We start from the raw sequence: 17,576 nt of genomic DNA, 5'->3' as shown, positions 1-17,576 counted from the left end.
TTTCCATAATGTCCACAGAAACATGTCAAAGTTTTTTATAATCAATCCTCAGGTTGTTTTTAAAATACAGTGCCTTGCGAAAGTATTCGGCCCCCTTGAACTTTGCGACCTTTTGCCACATTTCAGGCTTCAAACATAAAGATATAAAACTGTATTTTTTTGTGAAGAATCAACAACAAGTGGGACACAATCATGAAGTGGAATGACATTTATTGGATATTTCAAACTTTTTTAACAAATCAAAAACTGAAAAATTGGGCGTGCAAAATTATTCAGCCCCCTTAAGTTAATACTATGTAGCGCCACCTTTTGCTGCGATTACAGCTGTAAGTCGCTTGGGGTATGTCTCTATCAGTTTTGCACATTGAGAGACTGACATTTTTTCCCATTCCTCCTTGCAAAACAGCTCGAGCTCAGTGAGGTTGGATGGAGAGCATTTGTGAACAGCAGTTTTCAGTTCTTTCCACAGATTCTCGATTGGATTCAGGTCTGGACTTTGACTTGGCGATTCTAATACCTGGATATGTTTATTTTTGAACCATTCCATTGTAGATTTTGCTTTATGTTTTGTTTCATTATCTTGTTGGAAGACAAATCTCTGTCCTAGTCTCAGGTCTTTTGCAGACTCCATCAGGTTTTCTTCCAGAATGGTCCTGTATTTGGCTCCATCCATCTTCCCATCAATTTTAACCATCTTCCCTGTCCCTGCTGAAGAAAAGCAGGCCCAAACCATGATGCTGCCACCACCATGTTTGACAGTGGGGATGGTGTATTCAGGGTGATGAGCTGTGTTGCTTTTACGCCAAACATAACGTTTTGCATTGTTGCCAAAAAGTTCAATTTTGGTTTCATCTGACCAGAGCACCTTCTTCCACATGTTTGGTGTGTCTCCCAGGTGGCTTGTGGCAAACTTTAAACGACACTTTTTATGGATATCTTTAAGAAATGGCTTTCTTCTTGCCACTCTTCCATAAAGGCCAGATTTGTGCAATATACGACTGATTGTTGTCCTATGGACAGAGTCTCCCACCTCAGCTGTAGATCTCTGCAGTTCATCCAGAGTGATCATGGGCCTCTTGGCTGCATCTCTGATCAGTCTTCTCCTTGTATGAGCTGAAAGTTTAGAGGGACGGCCAGGTCTTGGTAGATCTGCAGTGGTCTGATACTCCTTCCATTTCAATATTATAGCTTGCACAGTGCTCCTTGGGATGTTTTAAAGCTTGGGAAATCTTTTTGTATCCAAATCCGGCTTTAAACTTCTTCACAACAGTATCTCGGACCTGCCTGGTGTGTTCCTTGTTCTTCATGATGCTCTCTGCGCTTTTAACGGACCTCTGAGACTATTACAGTGCAGGTGCATTTATACGGAGACTTGATTACACACAGGTGGATTGTATTTATCATCATTAGTCATTTAGGTCAACATTGGATCATTCAGAGATCCTCACTGAACTTCTGGAGAGAGTTTGCTGCACTGAAAGTAAAGGGGCTGAATAATTTTGCACGCCCAATTTTTCATTTTTTGATTTGTTAAAAAAGTTTGAAATATCCAATAAATGTCGTTCCACTTCATGATTGTGTCCCACTTGTTGTTGATTCTTCACAAAAAAATACAGTTTTATATCTTTATGTTTGAAGCCTGAAATGTGGCAAAATGTCGCAAAGTTCAAGGGGGCCGAATACTTTCGCAAGGCACTGTATATAATCGATAATATATCAACCGCAAATGTCTTTCACAGTAGGAGAGGGAAAAGCTATACCTATCCAGACTGTTGCGCAAGCAAAACTCATGTGACCACTTGATGCGATGTTATCGTTCTGGCTCATTTTTCAAAATAAAAGCCTGAAACTATGTCTGAAGACTGTTGACACCTTGAGGAAGCGATAGGAAAAGGAATCTGGTTCATATCCCTTTAAATCCAGCAAAGGGAGGCTATGGAACATGGAGTTTTCAAAATAGAAGCCACTTTTTTGGAAACTTTAGAGTGTTTTCTATCCAATACTAATAATAATATGCATATATTAGCAACTGAGACTGAGGAGCTGGCCGTTTACAATGGGCACCTTTTCATCCAAGCTACTCAATACTGCCCCTGCAGCCATAAAAAGTTAAGTCCGAATCTGCCATGTCAGTCATTTTTACATGGCAGGAGAGTAACAACTCCAGCCAGAATAACCTACAGATTTTTTGGGTTAACTCCAAAATCCCTACAAATTGACATCCCTGTTTTTTGAGAGAAATGTCTAAGTTTGACAGGTGTTTGCTCGCGATTTGAGCAAGAAAGTGCTGCGCGTAGCCTTTATGTGAAGTGCCTACACTTTCACAGTGAATGCTTTTGTTTATCAGCTTTTTGCGATTGAATTGAACATCGCCAAATGCATCATTAAAAGATATTGTGCCTATTTAATGCAACCTGTGCGGTTAATAAATCGCAAAGCAGCATACAACTCACCTCCAACATTTGGAAATGACAGTTCACTTTCTCATCCATAGCCTAAAAACACGTATCAAGTGCAAGTGCGCTGTTTAGCTGACATCTGAAGGCGGGGGGGCATTTAGGACGTCTTCTACCTCGGATCGCTGAAATGGGGTGGCAGGGTAGCCTAGTGGTTAGAGCGTTGGACTAGTAACTGGAAGGTTGCAAGTTCAAACCCCCGAGCTGACAAGGTACAAATCTGTCGTTCTGCCCCTGAACAGGCAGTTAACCCACTATTCCTAGGCCGTCATTGAAAATAAGAATTTGTTCTTAACTGACTTGCCTGGTAAAATAAAATAAAAAATATCCTAATGATTATGATTCAATTCAAATATTATGGCAACAATATACCGAAGATGGTTTAGAAACTTGTGAACCAGTCTCGAGATATCAGACTTGATGAAATATCTTCACGCTTAGAAGAAAAAAAACTCCAGGCTTCCGTCATAACTGTCAATAAAAAATAAAAATACAATTAGGAAAAAACTAATCCTGTGGAATAGTATACATAGCCAACTTTATCTAGTTGTACAAGTCCCATGCGAATAGGGCTGTGGTGTAATATCATAAAGAAGACACATTTCCCATAAATCTTTTCATATGATCTCCTCCAGGGAGTGAAATGGTGCCTCCTGGCCAATGAGGAGGTGCCTTCCATGATCATGGCCATCACGGGCCGACGCGGCCGACCTCCGAACCCTGACAAAGAGAAGCCCCGCCCCCGAGCTCGGCGCGCCAAGGGTGGGCTAGTCCGAAAGCCCGGCAGGCCGCCCAAACCAAAGATGGTGGACCTGCTTAGCAAGGTTGACGCCAGAATGCTGGAGAGGCTGGAGGCCAAGGGTGAGTGGACATAGCCTGGTGAAATGAGCCTGTTCACTGGTTGGAATGTAGGCCACTATACAGACTGATTCAATGGCAAGACGGGATCAGAAACGTAATATTGTAGAATTTGTCTGCATCAAAAAGCTTGTATTAGGTTGTGGTTTTGACGTCTTGAATGTAGCTGTCGGATCTCTATTTTTAGAAGCTCTGACTGAGGAGGACAAGGAAAAACTTGTCAAAATCAAGAAGAAAATGAAGAGAAAGGTATGGTATACCAAGTATCAAAATCTGAAGACTAAAATTGCATCTTTGTGGTGTTTCCAGGTTGCTTCCAACACACTAAGTAAAATGGTTACTCTCCTCTAGGCAAGGATGAAAAGAAAGGAGAATAACAAGAACAAGAAGATCCGACAGGAGAAAAAGCAAGCGAAGGTAAGGATTTACTTTCTTTTTAAGACCAAAACACAAATCGGTCTCCCTCTTTATCTAATAAATCCCTCACCTTCTGTGTTTCCTGTGCTCAGCTTGACAAAGCCAAGGAGACCAAGGACCAGGAGGAGGTGAAGGCTGAACCAGCCGACCAAGAGCCCCCACAGCCTGCCCCCCCACAACCGCCCGCCCCAGAGCCCAAAAAGCGTGGCCCTAGGAAGAAGAAAGCTGAGGTGCCTTTACCGGTCGTGGAGACGGACCAGGAGAGGGTAGCCCAGGGGAAGAGAGTGTTGGGGGCCAGGAGTAAGGCCAAGGCCCTGGCTAAGGCCCAGGCAGAGGCGGAGGCTGCAGCCCAGGCAGCCCTGGCAGCTAAGAAGCAGGTGGAAAGGAGAGCCCAATCCCAGAGACGGCTGGAGGAGAGGAAGAGACAGCAGATGATCTTGGAGCAGCTGAAGAAGCCCACTGAGGACATGTGTCTCACAGACCACCAGCCCCTTCCGGAGCTGTCTCGGATCCCTGGCGTGGTTCTCTCTGGCGTGGCCTTCTCCCACTGCCTGACTGTGGTGGAGTTCCTACACAGCTATGGCAAGGTGCTGGGCCTCCACATCCCCATGGACGTGCCTAGCCTCAGCACACTGCAGGAGAGCCTCCTGGGCCTGGGAGACAGCCAAGGCGAGGTCCAGGATCTGCTCATCAAGCTGGTGGAGGCTGCACTACACGACCCAGGCCTGCCACCCTACTACCAGGTGTGTGTTGTGGACTCTATAGAGCTAGTTTTGCTGATGGGTGTTACTGTTTTTATTTTCTTTATTTAAAGTTCTGGGCCTCCCGGGTGGTTAAGGGCGCTGCACTGCACTGCAGCGCCAGCTGTGCCACCAGAGACTCGTAACCGGCTGCGACCAGGAGGTCCGTGGGACGACGCATAATTGGCCTAGCGTCGTCCGGGTTAGGGAGGATTTGGCCGGTAGGGATATCCTTGTCTCATCGCGCACCAGGGGGTAGCCCAGGCGACTCCTGTAGCGGGCCGGGCGCAGTGCACGCTAACCAAGGTTGCCAGGTGCATGGTGTTTCCTCCGACACATTGGTGCGGTTGGCTTCCGGGTTGGATGCGCGCTGTGTTAAGAAGCAGTGCGGCTTGGTTGGGTTGTGTATCGGAGGACACATGACTTTCAACCTTCGTCTCTCCCGAGCCCGTACGGGAGTTGTAGCGATGAGACAAGATAGTAGCTACTAACAATTGGATACCACGAAATTGGGGAGAAAAAAGGGGGTACATTTTTTTAAATAATTAAAGTTCTTCATGTTGACATTTCACTGTTAGCAATAGTTTACCATTTTAAAAATGTAGTTGCATGTTAAACCCTAGTTCAACAGATTAACCAGTTCCCTTCTCCCTCCAGTCAGTGAAGATCCTAGGGGAGAAGCTGGTGGATCTGGAGCTGACTCGCAGCACAGTGTCCGAGGGCCTGCGAATCTTCCTGGAGTCCCACGGCTTTGACATGGAGGTGTGCAACGTGCTGCGGACCAAGACCTTCCATGCCCTCGGCCCCGACACAAAGGCTGCCATCCTGGGCTTCCTGGTGGAGGTCCTCAACGGTAGCAACATCGTCATTAGGTCAGGGTGACAATACAGATAAACTAAGGAGCTACCTATCAACCTTCACGCCCTCGCTACTATTACTGCTGATATTTGTTTCATGAAGTATCCTAAGTGTGATGCAGACATCTTCCACAATGGAAATGTGTCAAAAATTTCCCACATTTAAGTGATGCCTGTTTGAATGTTTTTGCATTGCAGTGAGATTGACAACACACTGGAAAACATGGCTACTTACAGGAAGAACAAGTGGATCATCGAGGGGAAATTGCGCAAGTAAGGCCAGTCACGGCTCCTTTTAATTTAGCGTTTGTCTTAGTTGGTGGAAGGAGAGTGTGTGATACCACTGATGTGTGTGTGTGTTTTGATATCTGATGTGTGTGTGATCTGACGTGCATGTGCTCCCCCCAGACTGAAGGCAGCTCTAGCACGGCGTACAGGGCGCTCTGAGGAGGAGCTGTGTCTCGAGGAGAGGAGGTGCAGTGCCAGGGTGGCAGAGGAGGAGAACCTCATTCTACAAGGGAGCAGCGCCATGCAGAGGGGCCGCCGCACACCCAAGGAGGAGCCCAAACTCGGCGACGTACGTACGCACGCGCGTGTGTGTCATATGTGGCGGTGAGGATGTACTATATATTGTACTCACCAAATGCCCTTTCCACAGACTGACAGCCCCACCAATGACAGCGTTCCAGAGTTGGAGAGGCAGATCGATAAGCTAACGAAGGTAAGGCTAACATACTCTGCAGTTCATCCTCCGCATTCGTTTTTTTAATGTCGTGTCTATTCTAACTACATTGTGTGCGCATGTCTGGGTTGTTTTTTATATTTGCAAAATATTTCCTCTCCTCCACAGCGGCAGGTGTTTTTCCGTAAGAAGCTGCTCCAGTCGTCCCACTCCCTGCGTGCGGTCTCTCTGGGCCAGGACCGGTTCCGCCGGAGATACTGGGTCCTGCCCCACCTGGTAGGGGTGCTGGTGGAGGGGCCTGAGGAGATCCTAGGTGAGTCACAGAGAACCTGCCCTCAACCCTCTGCTAGCCAACAAAAAAAGATCTTTAGCATATTTTTATTGACTCTAAACATATCTCTCCTCTGTCTGTAGCGTCAGAGGATATCCTGGTGAAGGAGGTGCCTATCACTCTTCTGAAGAGGGAACCTAAAGTGGAGGAGACGCTCACTCCTACAACTCCTCCTGCCCCCCTCCCATCCCCTCTCCCTCCCAAGTCTCAGACTTCCTTCCCCCCTGAGGAGGACCCCCTCCCTGGCACCGCCTCTCTCATGAGCAGCCCCAGGGCCCGTGGTCGCCCCCGCAAGATCAAACTAGAGGTGGAGCTACACCTCCGCACTGCCAAGTGTCGCCGCCGTCGCCGTAGCAGCAAGTCCGGCGGGGAGGAGACTAGGCCAAGCGTTGCCCCAGAGGCCACCACCAACGGCTCACAAGACCTCACGCAGTCCGCCTTCCACAACTGGCTCAGCCACTTGCAGGGCGCCATAACTAACGGGACGGAGCCAGCAACAGGCAGCCAACCAGAGGACAGTGTGAAGGAGATGGCGGAGAAACAGGGGCAGTGGTTCAACTTGCTGCCCAAACAGCCATGTGACAAAACCTCTCTGACAGAACCCCAGACCCCCCAGCACACCCCCCAAACGCCTCCCTCTGACCCCCAGCACCCTGCCCGCCCTCGCCGCTCCACTGCTGCAGGTGAGTCCCAACCTCAGCCCCCTGCACACTCTCCAGGACCCTCATGGGAGAGAACACTACATGCATTTTCATATGATCTCTTATTAAACAAGCACTCTTTCTCCCTTTCCCTCTCCAGTCTGTCCCAGCCCCCACGGACTCCCCACCCCAGGTGGCCCCTACCCAGACCCCCACCCCAGCCAAACCGGGGCGCAGGCGGAGGAGGGGCAGCAGGGGCAGCAGTCCCGCCCGTAGGGTTGGGGCTAGAGGGGCTGCAGCTAAGCGTCGTGGCCGCCCTCCTTCCACGCTCTTCCAGGAGATAGAGCAGCAGTACTTCACTCAGCTCGTGGTCAAGCCCATTCCAGCATGTAAGCCTTCAATCCATTCAGTTCAAGCCCATTCCAATACCGCTGTGGTTACGTGTATCAAATTTCCTCACTGCGGTTTCTGATGAGACTTGTCAGCAATGTAAACATGCTGCAATTTGAGCTGTTGATTTGTCTTACATGATAAACGCATGGTTAGCCGAAAATACTAGCATGTTCAACCAGATCAGTAGTGGTTGACATGTTTGTGGTGTGGTTAGCCAATATGACTAACATGGTTAGCTAACGTTGATATGCTAGGCGGCGATGCGGGGGTGTCTAATGTGTGTGCTGCTGCTGTTGCCTTAGCGATGGTGCGTGGCTGGTGGTGGATCAAGGAGCCTGAGGAGCTGACGGCTACCCTGCAGGCCCTGCACCCGCGAGGCATACGGGAGAAGGTGCTCCACAAACACCTGGCCAAACACATGGAGTACCTGGCTGAGGTCTGCACACGACCCATCAACGGTGAGGCAATGAACACTGGTCACTCAGTCAGCTATAGGGGAAGATGTGATAATAAAAGGTGTACTGTGTTTCGGATTGCTTGTGTTTTATATTGAAGCTGCATTTGACATCAATGGGACTTGGTTTAAATAAGGATGGTTTTGTAATGAATGCAAACTGGATGACGACACGTCTTTCCGTTCCCTTTCTCTCTTGACCATCTCTCCTTCTCTCCCTCTCTATCCCCTTGCCTCTTCCCCTCTTCTCCATCCTGTCCTCTCACCAGACACTATATTCCAGGTGAAGGTGGAGGTCGGCGAGGCCCTGCTGGAGGCTCTGCAGCAGCCGTGGCAGGTCCAGGAGCGGGCCCTGGAGACAGACGTCAGCGCCCTCCGCTGGGTGGAGGACCTGGAGCGGAGGGTCATCGCCGCTGACCTGCACCTCAAGGTGAGGCGCCAGGGGGACAGTGGGGCTGTGTTGGGGTGGGGCTGTGTTGCAGTAGTCTAAAGTGGATTCCTGGAAGTTGAATTGGGGGAGAGGAGATTCCCAAATAAGTCACCCCCCACGTTTACAGCGTTTTCAGATCTGGGCGGACAAAGGCGAGGAAGACACTTTAGACTGTGGAGATGCACCCAGGGCTGCGTGGGTGGTTGATAGATATGCTAGAGTTGAATCGTTTTGTCAGTTTTACTATGGCTGCAGTTGCACTGAATGTCCAGAGGGTGGAGTATTTGGCCTGTGCTGCTGCAGTTTGTACAGAGTGACTGTGTCCCCCCCCCCATGTCGTAGTGTCATGCAAAAAGAGGTCACACTCATCACATCACATGTCCATGACTTATATTTCAAGATGGCTCCCCAGAATGGAAGGAGTGACACTGACAATAGCACGGAAACGCCAGGCGCAGGATTCCAGGTACAAACCAGGTTTCAGATCTAATGTCGCTCGTCGTCACCCTGTTTTAAGATCTACACTCGTTCACACGTCTTCATGTTTCCCCCTTTCCTTTATTTTCCTTTTAATTGTATCTGTTACAATTCCTCTTTTCCTACACCTCTTAAAATGACATGGAGTTGTCCCAAATATCAGAATGTGTAGAATTTTCACTTTAACACCCCTGCTCCTTACTGTTAGAAATACGAGCTGTTTGTCTCTCTGCTCCTTCTATTCACCCTGCCTCTGTCCTTTTTTAGGGGCCTGCTGTTATGTTGTTAATTAGTAAACGTCGTTATACAAATGTATTGTTTGATGTCTTCACTTGATGTCACTTACCTTTCCTCACAACCCTTTTTGAGTCTTTCTCTAGCTTCAAAGTCCTTTTGCTAACTGCTTTTTGGTTGTCGAGAACTATAATATTCTCTTTTCTGTCATTCTCCCTCCTCCCCTCCCCTCAGCCCTACACGGTCCCAGAGGCAGACTCCACACGTGACGACCTGCGGTACTACGAGCATGACACGGACCCCCGGGACGACTGGATCGTGCGGACCAAGAAGGAGTGGTCGGACCTGCCCCGCGTGGCCAGTCACCCGCTGGACCTGGCAGTCCTGCGCCTGGCCAACCTGGAGAGGAACATCGACCGGCGCTACCTGAAGGAGCCCCTCTGGAACCTGGCTGAGGTGGTGCGTCTCGCCCCGCTCACCCCCGAGGAGAGCCAGATGGGCCAGATGGACGTCATGAGGTGAGAGGAAGGGACAGGGTCAAAGTCAGGCTAGGGGGTTAGAGGTTGGAAAGGATGGAGTGGATGGGAGCGTGATTTAATCGTAGTAGGAGGGATTGGATTTGTGTGTAGCATTTGGTCAATTTGCTTAAAACACTTCAGAGTGATTTAAGCTTTTTTCTCACTTAAGCTCTTAACTGTTTCCGTAATCTCTTCCTTCCCCTCTTTCTCCTGCCTCCCCCCAGTCTGGAGAGTGAGATAACCTCCAGGTTGCGGACATGGCGTCAGGCCCTGGATCGTTGTCGGAGCGCCCCCCAGCTGTGTCTGTGTCTGCTGCAGCTGGAGAAAGCCATCGCCTGGGAAAGATCCGTGGTCAAAGTGGTGAGGACATTGTTTAACTAACCTCCAGACGAACTTCAATGCCATACAATTCTCCTTCCGTGGCCTCCAACTGCTCTTAAATTCAAGTAAAACTGAATGCATGCTCTTCAACCGATCGCTGCCCACACCTGCCCGCCCACCCAGCATCACTACTCTGGACGATTCTGACTTAGAATATTTGGACAACTACTAATACCTAGGTGTCTGGTTAGACTGTAAACTCTCCTTCCAGACTCACATTAAGCATCTCCAATCCAAAATTAAATCTAGAATCGGCTTCCTATTTCGCAACAAAGCATCCTTCACTCATGCTGCCAAACATATCCTCAGAAAACTGACCATCCTACCGATCCTCGACTTCGGCGATGTCATTTACAAAATAGACTGCATCCAATTTGTTGAGGGCTATCACAGTGCCATCCGTTTTGTCACCAAAGCCCCATATACTACCCACCACTGTGACCTGTACCCTCTCGTTGGCTGGCCCTTGCTTCATACTCGTCGCCAAACCCACTGGCTTCAGGTCATCTTCAATTCTCTGATAGGAAAGGCCCCACCTTATCTCAGCTCACTGGTCACCATAGCAGCACCCACCCGTAGCACGTGCTCCAGCAGGTATATATCACTGGTCACCCCCAAAGCCAATTCCTACTTTGGCTGCCTTTCCTTCCAGTTCTCTGTTGCCAATGACTGGAATGAATAGCAAAAATCACTGAAGCTGGAGACTCTTACCTCCCTCACTATCTTTAAGCGCCAGCTGTCTGAGCAGCTCACAGATCACTGCACCTGTACATAGCCCATCTGTAAATAGCCCATCCAACTACCTCATCCCCATACTGTATTTATTTATTTTGTTTATCTTGCTCCTTTGCACCCCTGTATCTCTACTTGCATATTAATCTTCTGGACATCTATTACTCTAGTGTGTAATTGGTATATTGTAATTACTTCGCCTCCATGGCCTATTTATTGCCTTACCTCCCCTTTTTTTACCTCATTTGCACACACTGTATATAGATTTTCTTCAACTGTATTATTGACTGTATGTTTTGTTTATTCCATGTGTGTGTTGTTGTATGTGTCGAACTGCTTTGCTTTAGTCTTGACCATGTCGCAGTTGTAAATTTGAACTTGTTCTCAACTTGCCTACCTGGCTAAATAAAGGTGAAATAAAATGTTTTAAAAAATGAAACATCCAAAGCAGCTTCCAGTAAACACATGCAGTATATTATCACAGTCTCAAAGACAGCAACAGAAATTTTGTCTTCAAGACTCTACCTGTGTGTCTGTTGTAGACGTGTCAAGTGTGCAGGAAGGGGGATAATGATGAGTACCTGCTGCTGTGTGACTGCTGTGACCGCGGCTGCCACATGTACTGCCTGAGGCCAAAGGTCACCCAGGTGCCAGAGGGGGACTGGTTCTGCCCCACCTGTTTCTCCAAGGTGAGGACTGACTGGGGTTCTGCTCGGCTAGCCTTATGGATTTACAGCAGTGGTGACTGTTCCTCAGCTTACTCAGTCATTTAAAGGGTGTGCGTTTCCCGGAGTCTGATTTTTTGGGGGATCAATGTGTACCTTTTGGTAGCATGATACTTTGCCGATCCTTGCGTTCCTAGACTACCAAATAGCAACATTGAGACGGGCGATAGCAGTGATTTTCTTGTCTTCCCTTGCTAGCTTGCTAGCTGGCTAAAACAGCAAGCTAGCTAGTGTCGTGTCTTTGGCTATGGATTAAGTGATATGACATGCTATTCTATAAAATCCTTTCTCCGTTACTAATATTACCGGATTGAGCTAATCATGTAAATGTAATTAACTAGAGAGTCGGGGCACCACAAAATAATATTTATAGAGCTGTTATCTTCCAAATAAACTCTTAAAGACCTAGTAATATTTTACCTCATCTGAAAGTTGTAAATTCTTGTTTTAACCGGAATACGCGGCAAACAACGAAATGCACCGTGGTCTACTCGCGAGAAATATATCACTGGTCAAGCTGATTTCTCCTGAATTTCAATCGGCTGGCTCTTTGTCCTCGCTCGAGAAATGAATAATGACCGAGCCTACCCACGTCTGAAATGCAGGAGGCAGAAATAGCCCTGCATTTGGCCAAACGCTCTATTTCTCAGATTTCTATAATTAACTTCATCAAGCCCTCATACAGAAATGTATTCGCTTACGTTACCCACTGACTACGTCAGAGAACAACACGGAGGCGGGGAATCCTCAGCACACACACACCCAATAATGCTTTTCTCTAACACCCATAATGTGTATAATAAATTTGGTATATTATGTGATCTGCTTTTCAATGTTATACAGGCTGAATCGAAATGAAAGCGTCCTTTTCTTTTAGATTCCTCGTACGGGAGCACCAATAATGTGTCTTTGGCTATGCCGGATTAAGTGATATGACATGTTATTCTATAAAATCCTTTCTCCGTAATTAATTACATTTACATTTAAGTCATTTAGCAGACGCTCTTATCCAGAGCGACTTACAAATTGGTGCATTCACCTTATGACATCCAGTAGAGCAGCCACTTTACAATAGTGCATCTAAATCTTTTAAGGGGGTGAGAAGGATTACTTTATCCTATCCTAGGTATTAATATTACCTGATTGAGCTAATCATGTAAATGTAATTAACTAGAGAGTCGGTGCACCAAGAAATAATATTTGTAGAGCTGTTATCTTCCGAATAAACTCTTAAAGACCTAGTAATATTTTACATCAATAGCAATCGTCACCTTAATTCAGTCTCATCTGAAAGTTATAAATTCTTGGTTATCTTCATGAACTCTGGCTAACAAGTTGAATCAGCATTACAACATTGGGTTTAATTATTTATTTACTAAATACCTAACTAATCACACAGAATTAGATATACAAAGAATGAATCATACCTTGATTACAAATTACGTCTGAAAGGAAAACAACCCGAGCGGGCAAAACGGATATGACAGCTGGTTACACAAAAGAAAAGGGTCTGGGTTTGAGTGAAAGAGCGAGAAGACTGAGGGACAAAGGGAGAAGCAGTGCTGTCGTAAATACAGTATCTTATGCATTCTAAATTACCGCCCATTTGGAAAAGGAAAATGCAATAACTATTTACTCTGAGCTGCGCTTCGGTAGGTTGGTGGTAGATGGAAGGCTGTGTTGCCAAACCGAGTCCTTTGTCCTTTGAAGAATATCTCTGGCGGTCAATTGGATACGTTGTAGTAATGTCGTTGTGTGGTAGATGTGATACGCTGTCTGTTCTTTCTTAAACCACGTTTGCAGCTGCTGTTGCTAACTCAACGGCTCTATAGTGAATAAGAGTTCAAAGTTCATACCATTCGCAACCAAAGCTCACGCTGAGGTTGGCTTAGTTCTGTAGTTGACATGTTAGTCCTTTTAACGCAGAGGCTGCAGACCTCACGTACTTGGAACAGGAGGTTACATTTTCGTCAAGGCTTTATGTAGTGGAGTGAGAAGGGCGTGTTTGAAAAGTTTTATAACCCATGTCTCTTCACAGGGGCGGGCCACTGATTGAGCAGAGCCCTAACCTTATGAAAACCCAAATCTCTCATTTGGAAGCTAAAATTACATTTCATCTCTTCAACAATAATTTTATATTCAAACATTTAAATTGAACAACAATTCCATGTGACTCCGATAACTACAATGTGCAGACTTTCCACTGTAGAGTTTGTCATCCTATCATTGATGAGAATGTCCCAGATGACAACCGAACTGACATATCATATTCATTAAGTACCACCGCATATGTTTAATTGGTCGGATTACCAGAATATAGTTAATTTCCCCCCACCTTCTGATGCTCCCAGAATCTCTATGTTAACCAAGGGGTTTTCAAATTTCACATCAGTAGGGTAGAGAGAGGAAAAAGGGGGGAAGAGGTATTTATGACTGTGATAAACCTAACCCCAGGCCAACGTCATGACACTAGCTTTTTAGCTTCCCACATGTCCATGTGAAATAATCTGATTTATAATAAAAAATGATGCCTTGGCTACCCTACAATATTGTAACCTACAACAGTATACCATTTTGATATGCTGCTTGAATGCATTCACTCCCATATCGGCTAAAAAAGTAGAATGTAATCATTTTAGCTCATGTAGTAAAAGCAACATGGCTAACACTTGTTTTTACCTTTTTAAAGTAGACTGGAATCGCATAGTTTTAGTTGTATTTAGTTGTATTTATTTGCACCAAAGAAAACAAGTGATAGACAACAATACAGACAAAATAATAATTTAAAAAACAATGCAGATGTGGTTGGAAGTCCAAGGGCTTATATGAAAACCACACCACAAAAAAACTATATTCAATACATAAGTACACAAATTAAAACCGATAACAAAACCTAAGTATAAATTAATTGATCAGGAATCACACAAAAAATATATATTTGTTTTGTTTAAATGTGTGTGCATGTGAGAGAGTTAGGGTATATGGAGGAGATGACTGAGTAGTTTGGTTCATCAGGCTGACACCCAGTCTTTCGCTTGACGTTATTGAGGGATGATGTTATGTGGAGATAATTGTATAGATGTATTATCAGTATTAACCAGGAAGAATCCATTGAAGGGTTAGGTGAACTTTCTGGGAGGTGCCTTACTGGCGTACATTGTCGTAAATAGACAAGATTTTGAGTTTCTTAAACAAAGGTATAGATGGAGCCAGGTAATTAGAGGGGGTCTAGTCTTGCAATGTATTTTGTATGAGTAATTATGTGTAGGAATGAGGCATATGTACTGGCCAGGAAGTTAGATATGGGTAAATGAAGCTATATTATAGAGTTAGGAAGCAAGCCTGATGAACCAAACCATTAATCTTTCTGATCATATCAACAGATTTCATCCCTTTGCTGCAGACAAATTGAATATGATCTTTCCATGAATACTTTTAATCAATTAAAACTCAGAGCAATCTAGTGGATGTAGCGTTTTCCTTTTCATTCCCACCAATTGAGATTCTGGCTCTTTTTTTTTTTAAACAATATTTTTTATTCTTACTAGTGAATACAATAAAGTTGTATTTGTTTTTTAGCATTTAAAGATCATTTGTTTTTCTGGAACTATTCAGAAAATGTGGCCATGTCTGAGTTGGCTTCATTAATTTGTGAATCAAAATTCTTGTGTGATAAAATCAAAATGGTATCATCAGCAAAGAGAATGGGAAGTACGATAGACACAGCAGCAAGGTCATTGATATAGAATAGGAATAATATAGGTCCAATTGTTATACCCTGTGGCAGGCCACAAGATGTCTTGGCCCTGGTAGATCTGTATCATAAACATAACTATATAGCCAATTATACAGTTTGAAGTTTACATACACTTAGGTTGGAGTCATTAAACTCGTTTTTCAACCACTCCACAAATGTCTTGTTAACCAGCTATAGTTTTGGCAAGTCGTTTAGGACATCTACTTTGTGCATGACACAAGTCATTTTTCCAATAATTGTTTGCAGACAGATTATTTAACTTATAATTCACTGTATCACAATTCCAGTGGGTCAGAAGTTTACATACACTAAATTGACTGTGCCTTTTAAACAGCTTGGAAAATGGATTAAATGGGATTAAATGTCAGGAATTGTGGAAAAACTGAGTTTAAATGTATTTGGTTAAGGTGTATGTAAACTTCCAACTTCAACTGGATATATGTAATATAAATAGCTTTGTTTTTAATGAGAAAAAATAAGAGGAGATGAGTGAGAATAAATGTTTCAGTTAATCTGGTCATATTAGAGGTAATAGTGTATATATTGTGGTAGAGGCATTTTAGTTCAACGTCTTAACTGTGTCGGGAGTCAAATCATAAAGGTTAAAGCTAAATGTAATTGTGTTTACTTAAGTGTAGTTAGTCATTGTTCGTTCAGTGGGAAGGGTTAGAGAGATGATCGTTAACTGCAGAGGACCTCATTTTCACAAAGGTCTTTTGAAGTTTATCAAGGCTTTGTTTTTTTTGTTTTTTTAAACCAAAAATGGTTCCCAAATGGTTGTCCAGATTTTAAGAGAAGAAACAACAACCGGATTAGAAGTCCATTTGGATGAAGTAATGGGTCTAGTGGAGCTAACAAGGGAAGTGAGAAAGGAAAGGACCAAGCTTCTAGCTGGCACCTGTCTGTCCCAGGGGTATGAAGCCAACATGTGACTTTCTGAATGTTAGCAGCCCAGTAATAGAATATGAAATTAGGTAAAGCTGAACCACCTTCAGAGTGGTTTATTTGAATTTTTATTCTGGAAGGTAGATATCAGCTGCTTCAGAGATTTGAAAAAGTTTTTTTTTATTCAAAATTTGAGAGGAGCAATACTGAGTTGAAAGCGAGGTAGGCAAGGCCTACGAACTACAAGGAGCCTCCTTATTTTGTGACGAAAAATGACAGTCGTGTACTGCGATGAGTTTCAATTTTATTTATTTATTTTACCTTTATTTAACTAGGCAAGTCAGTTAAGAACAAATTCTTATTTACAATGACGGCCTAGTGGCCTAGTGGGTTAACTGCCTGTTCAGGGGCAGAACGACAGATTTGTACCTTGTCAGCTCGGGGATTTGAACCTTCCAGTTACTGGTCCAACGCTCTAACCACTAGGCTACCCTGCCGCTCAGCAATACATAGTCTGCCGAGCCTCTAACCAGAGGGCAGGGGTTCATGACATCGCAGATAGAAATGACCTGCCTTTTCAACCTGGGTTAGATTGAGAAACTGATTTTACTTTTGGAAAATTCAACCAAAAAGTCACATTAATGCAATGTGATTACAATGATCTGCCCTGTCGTTTTGGCAAATTTAATTTGAAACCGAACCGTTATTAAACCGTGATACTGTCAGTAGCAGTGAGGCCCTTAGGCCTAGTCATGCTAACACCAGCCTCTCTACCCACAGCTCGCTGTGTAGTCACGTGTCACCCAGGCTACCGTACACCCTCCTCTCCTTCCAAACCTGCTACTCTGTAAAGTGGCACTGAGTCCTCCTTAACCTTTCCCCAGGGCCTTTTTTTTACTCTCTGTCTCACTGTGTCCTGTTGTTTGTAAGGCGAGTGACGGTGAGTCACCACATAGTAAGCAGCGCTCCTCCAAGCAGAGGACCCGGGTGAAGAAGAGGAGGTACGAAGACGACAGTTCTGACGAGGAGACGGTGCCCAGCAGACGTAGTGGCGGTGGTGATGGCATGGCAATGCGACATAAGGACGGTGGCCCTGCCTCATCCTCCTCCTCCCGTTACTCAGGAGACGGGGGATGCACGACGGGCTTCTCGCCCGCCAAGCGCCGCCGCATGACCACCCGCAACCAGCCCGACCTCACTTACTGCGAGTGAGTCTGAACTTAGAGCAGTTATCTCCTCACTGTTAGTCGTTAATGGACCACGAGCTTCCATTTACTGACTTCGGATCACTTCTTGTTACACTGGTTTCTGTTAGACCACTTCTAACGTGTGTGTGTGTGTGTGTAGAATCATCCTTATGGAGATGGAGTCTCATGCTGACGCCTGGCCCTTCCTGGAGCCAGTCAACCCCCGGATGGTGCCTGGCTACCGACGCATCATCAAGAACCCCATGGACTTCCTCACCATGAGGGAGAGGCTGCTACAGGGAGGGTAGAGGGCACTACTTCACTCTCTGTCTGTGTCCGTCTACAACATGACCCAAACTTCCTTTTAAGGAGGCCGGTTTCTCTCGTTTCCCATCATGTCACTGAAAACCTGTCACCTTTT

The 17,576-nt window shown here is 45.4% G+C and overlaps 1 protein-coding gene across 1 annotated transcript in view; it reads left to right on the top strand.

Moving 5' to 3' along the window:
• The window catches only part of baz2a (bromodomain adjacent to zinc finger domain, 2A), a 39,204-nt gene that overhangs the window by 19,373 nt on the left and 2,255 nt on the right, over positions 1-17,576 (top strand). Inside the window, 20 exon segments of the mRNA XM_029663988.2 lie at positions 3,092-3,317; positions 3,502-3,563; positions 3,666-3,731; positions 3,824-4,474; positions 5,129-5,343; positions 5,527-5,601; positions 5,737-5,905; positions 5,987-6,049; positions 6,179-6,323; positions 6,425-6,947; positions 6,949-7,024; positions 7,143-7,371; positions 7,678-7,833; positions 8,099-8,259; positions 8,660-8,725; positions 9,205-9,488; positions 9,713-9,848; positions 11,144-11,290; positions 16,899-17,176; positions 17,316-17,459. Coding sequence (XP_029519848.2) covers positions 3,092-3,317; positions 3,502-3,563; positions 3,666-3,731; positions 3,824-4,474; positions 5,129-5,343; positions 5,527-5,601; positions 5,737-5,905; positions 5,987-6,049; positions 6,179-6,323; positions 6,425-6,947; positions 6,949-7,024; positions 7,143-7,371; positions 7,678-7,833; positions 8,099-8,259; positions 8,660-8,725; positions 9,205-9,488; positions 9,713-9,848; positions 11,144-11,290; positions 16,899-17,176; positions 17,316-17,459 — 3,872 coding nt within the window.

Source organism: Oncorhynchus nerka, linkage group LG7, assembly GCF_034236695.1.
Source record: "Oncorhynchus nerka isolate Pitt River linkage group LG7, Oner_Uvic_2.0, whole genome shotgun sequence".
Lineage (NCBI taxonomy): Eukaryota > Metazoa > Chordata > Actinopteri > Salmoniformes > Salmonidae > Oncorhynchus > Oncorhynchus nerka.
This window is presented reverse-complemented; position numbering and strand designations above follow the sequence as displayed.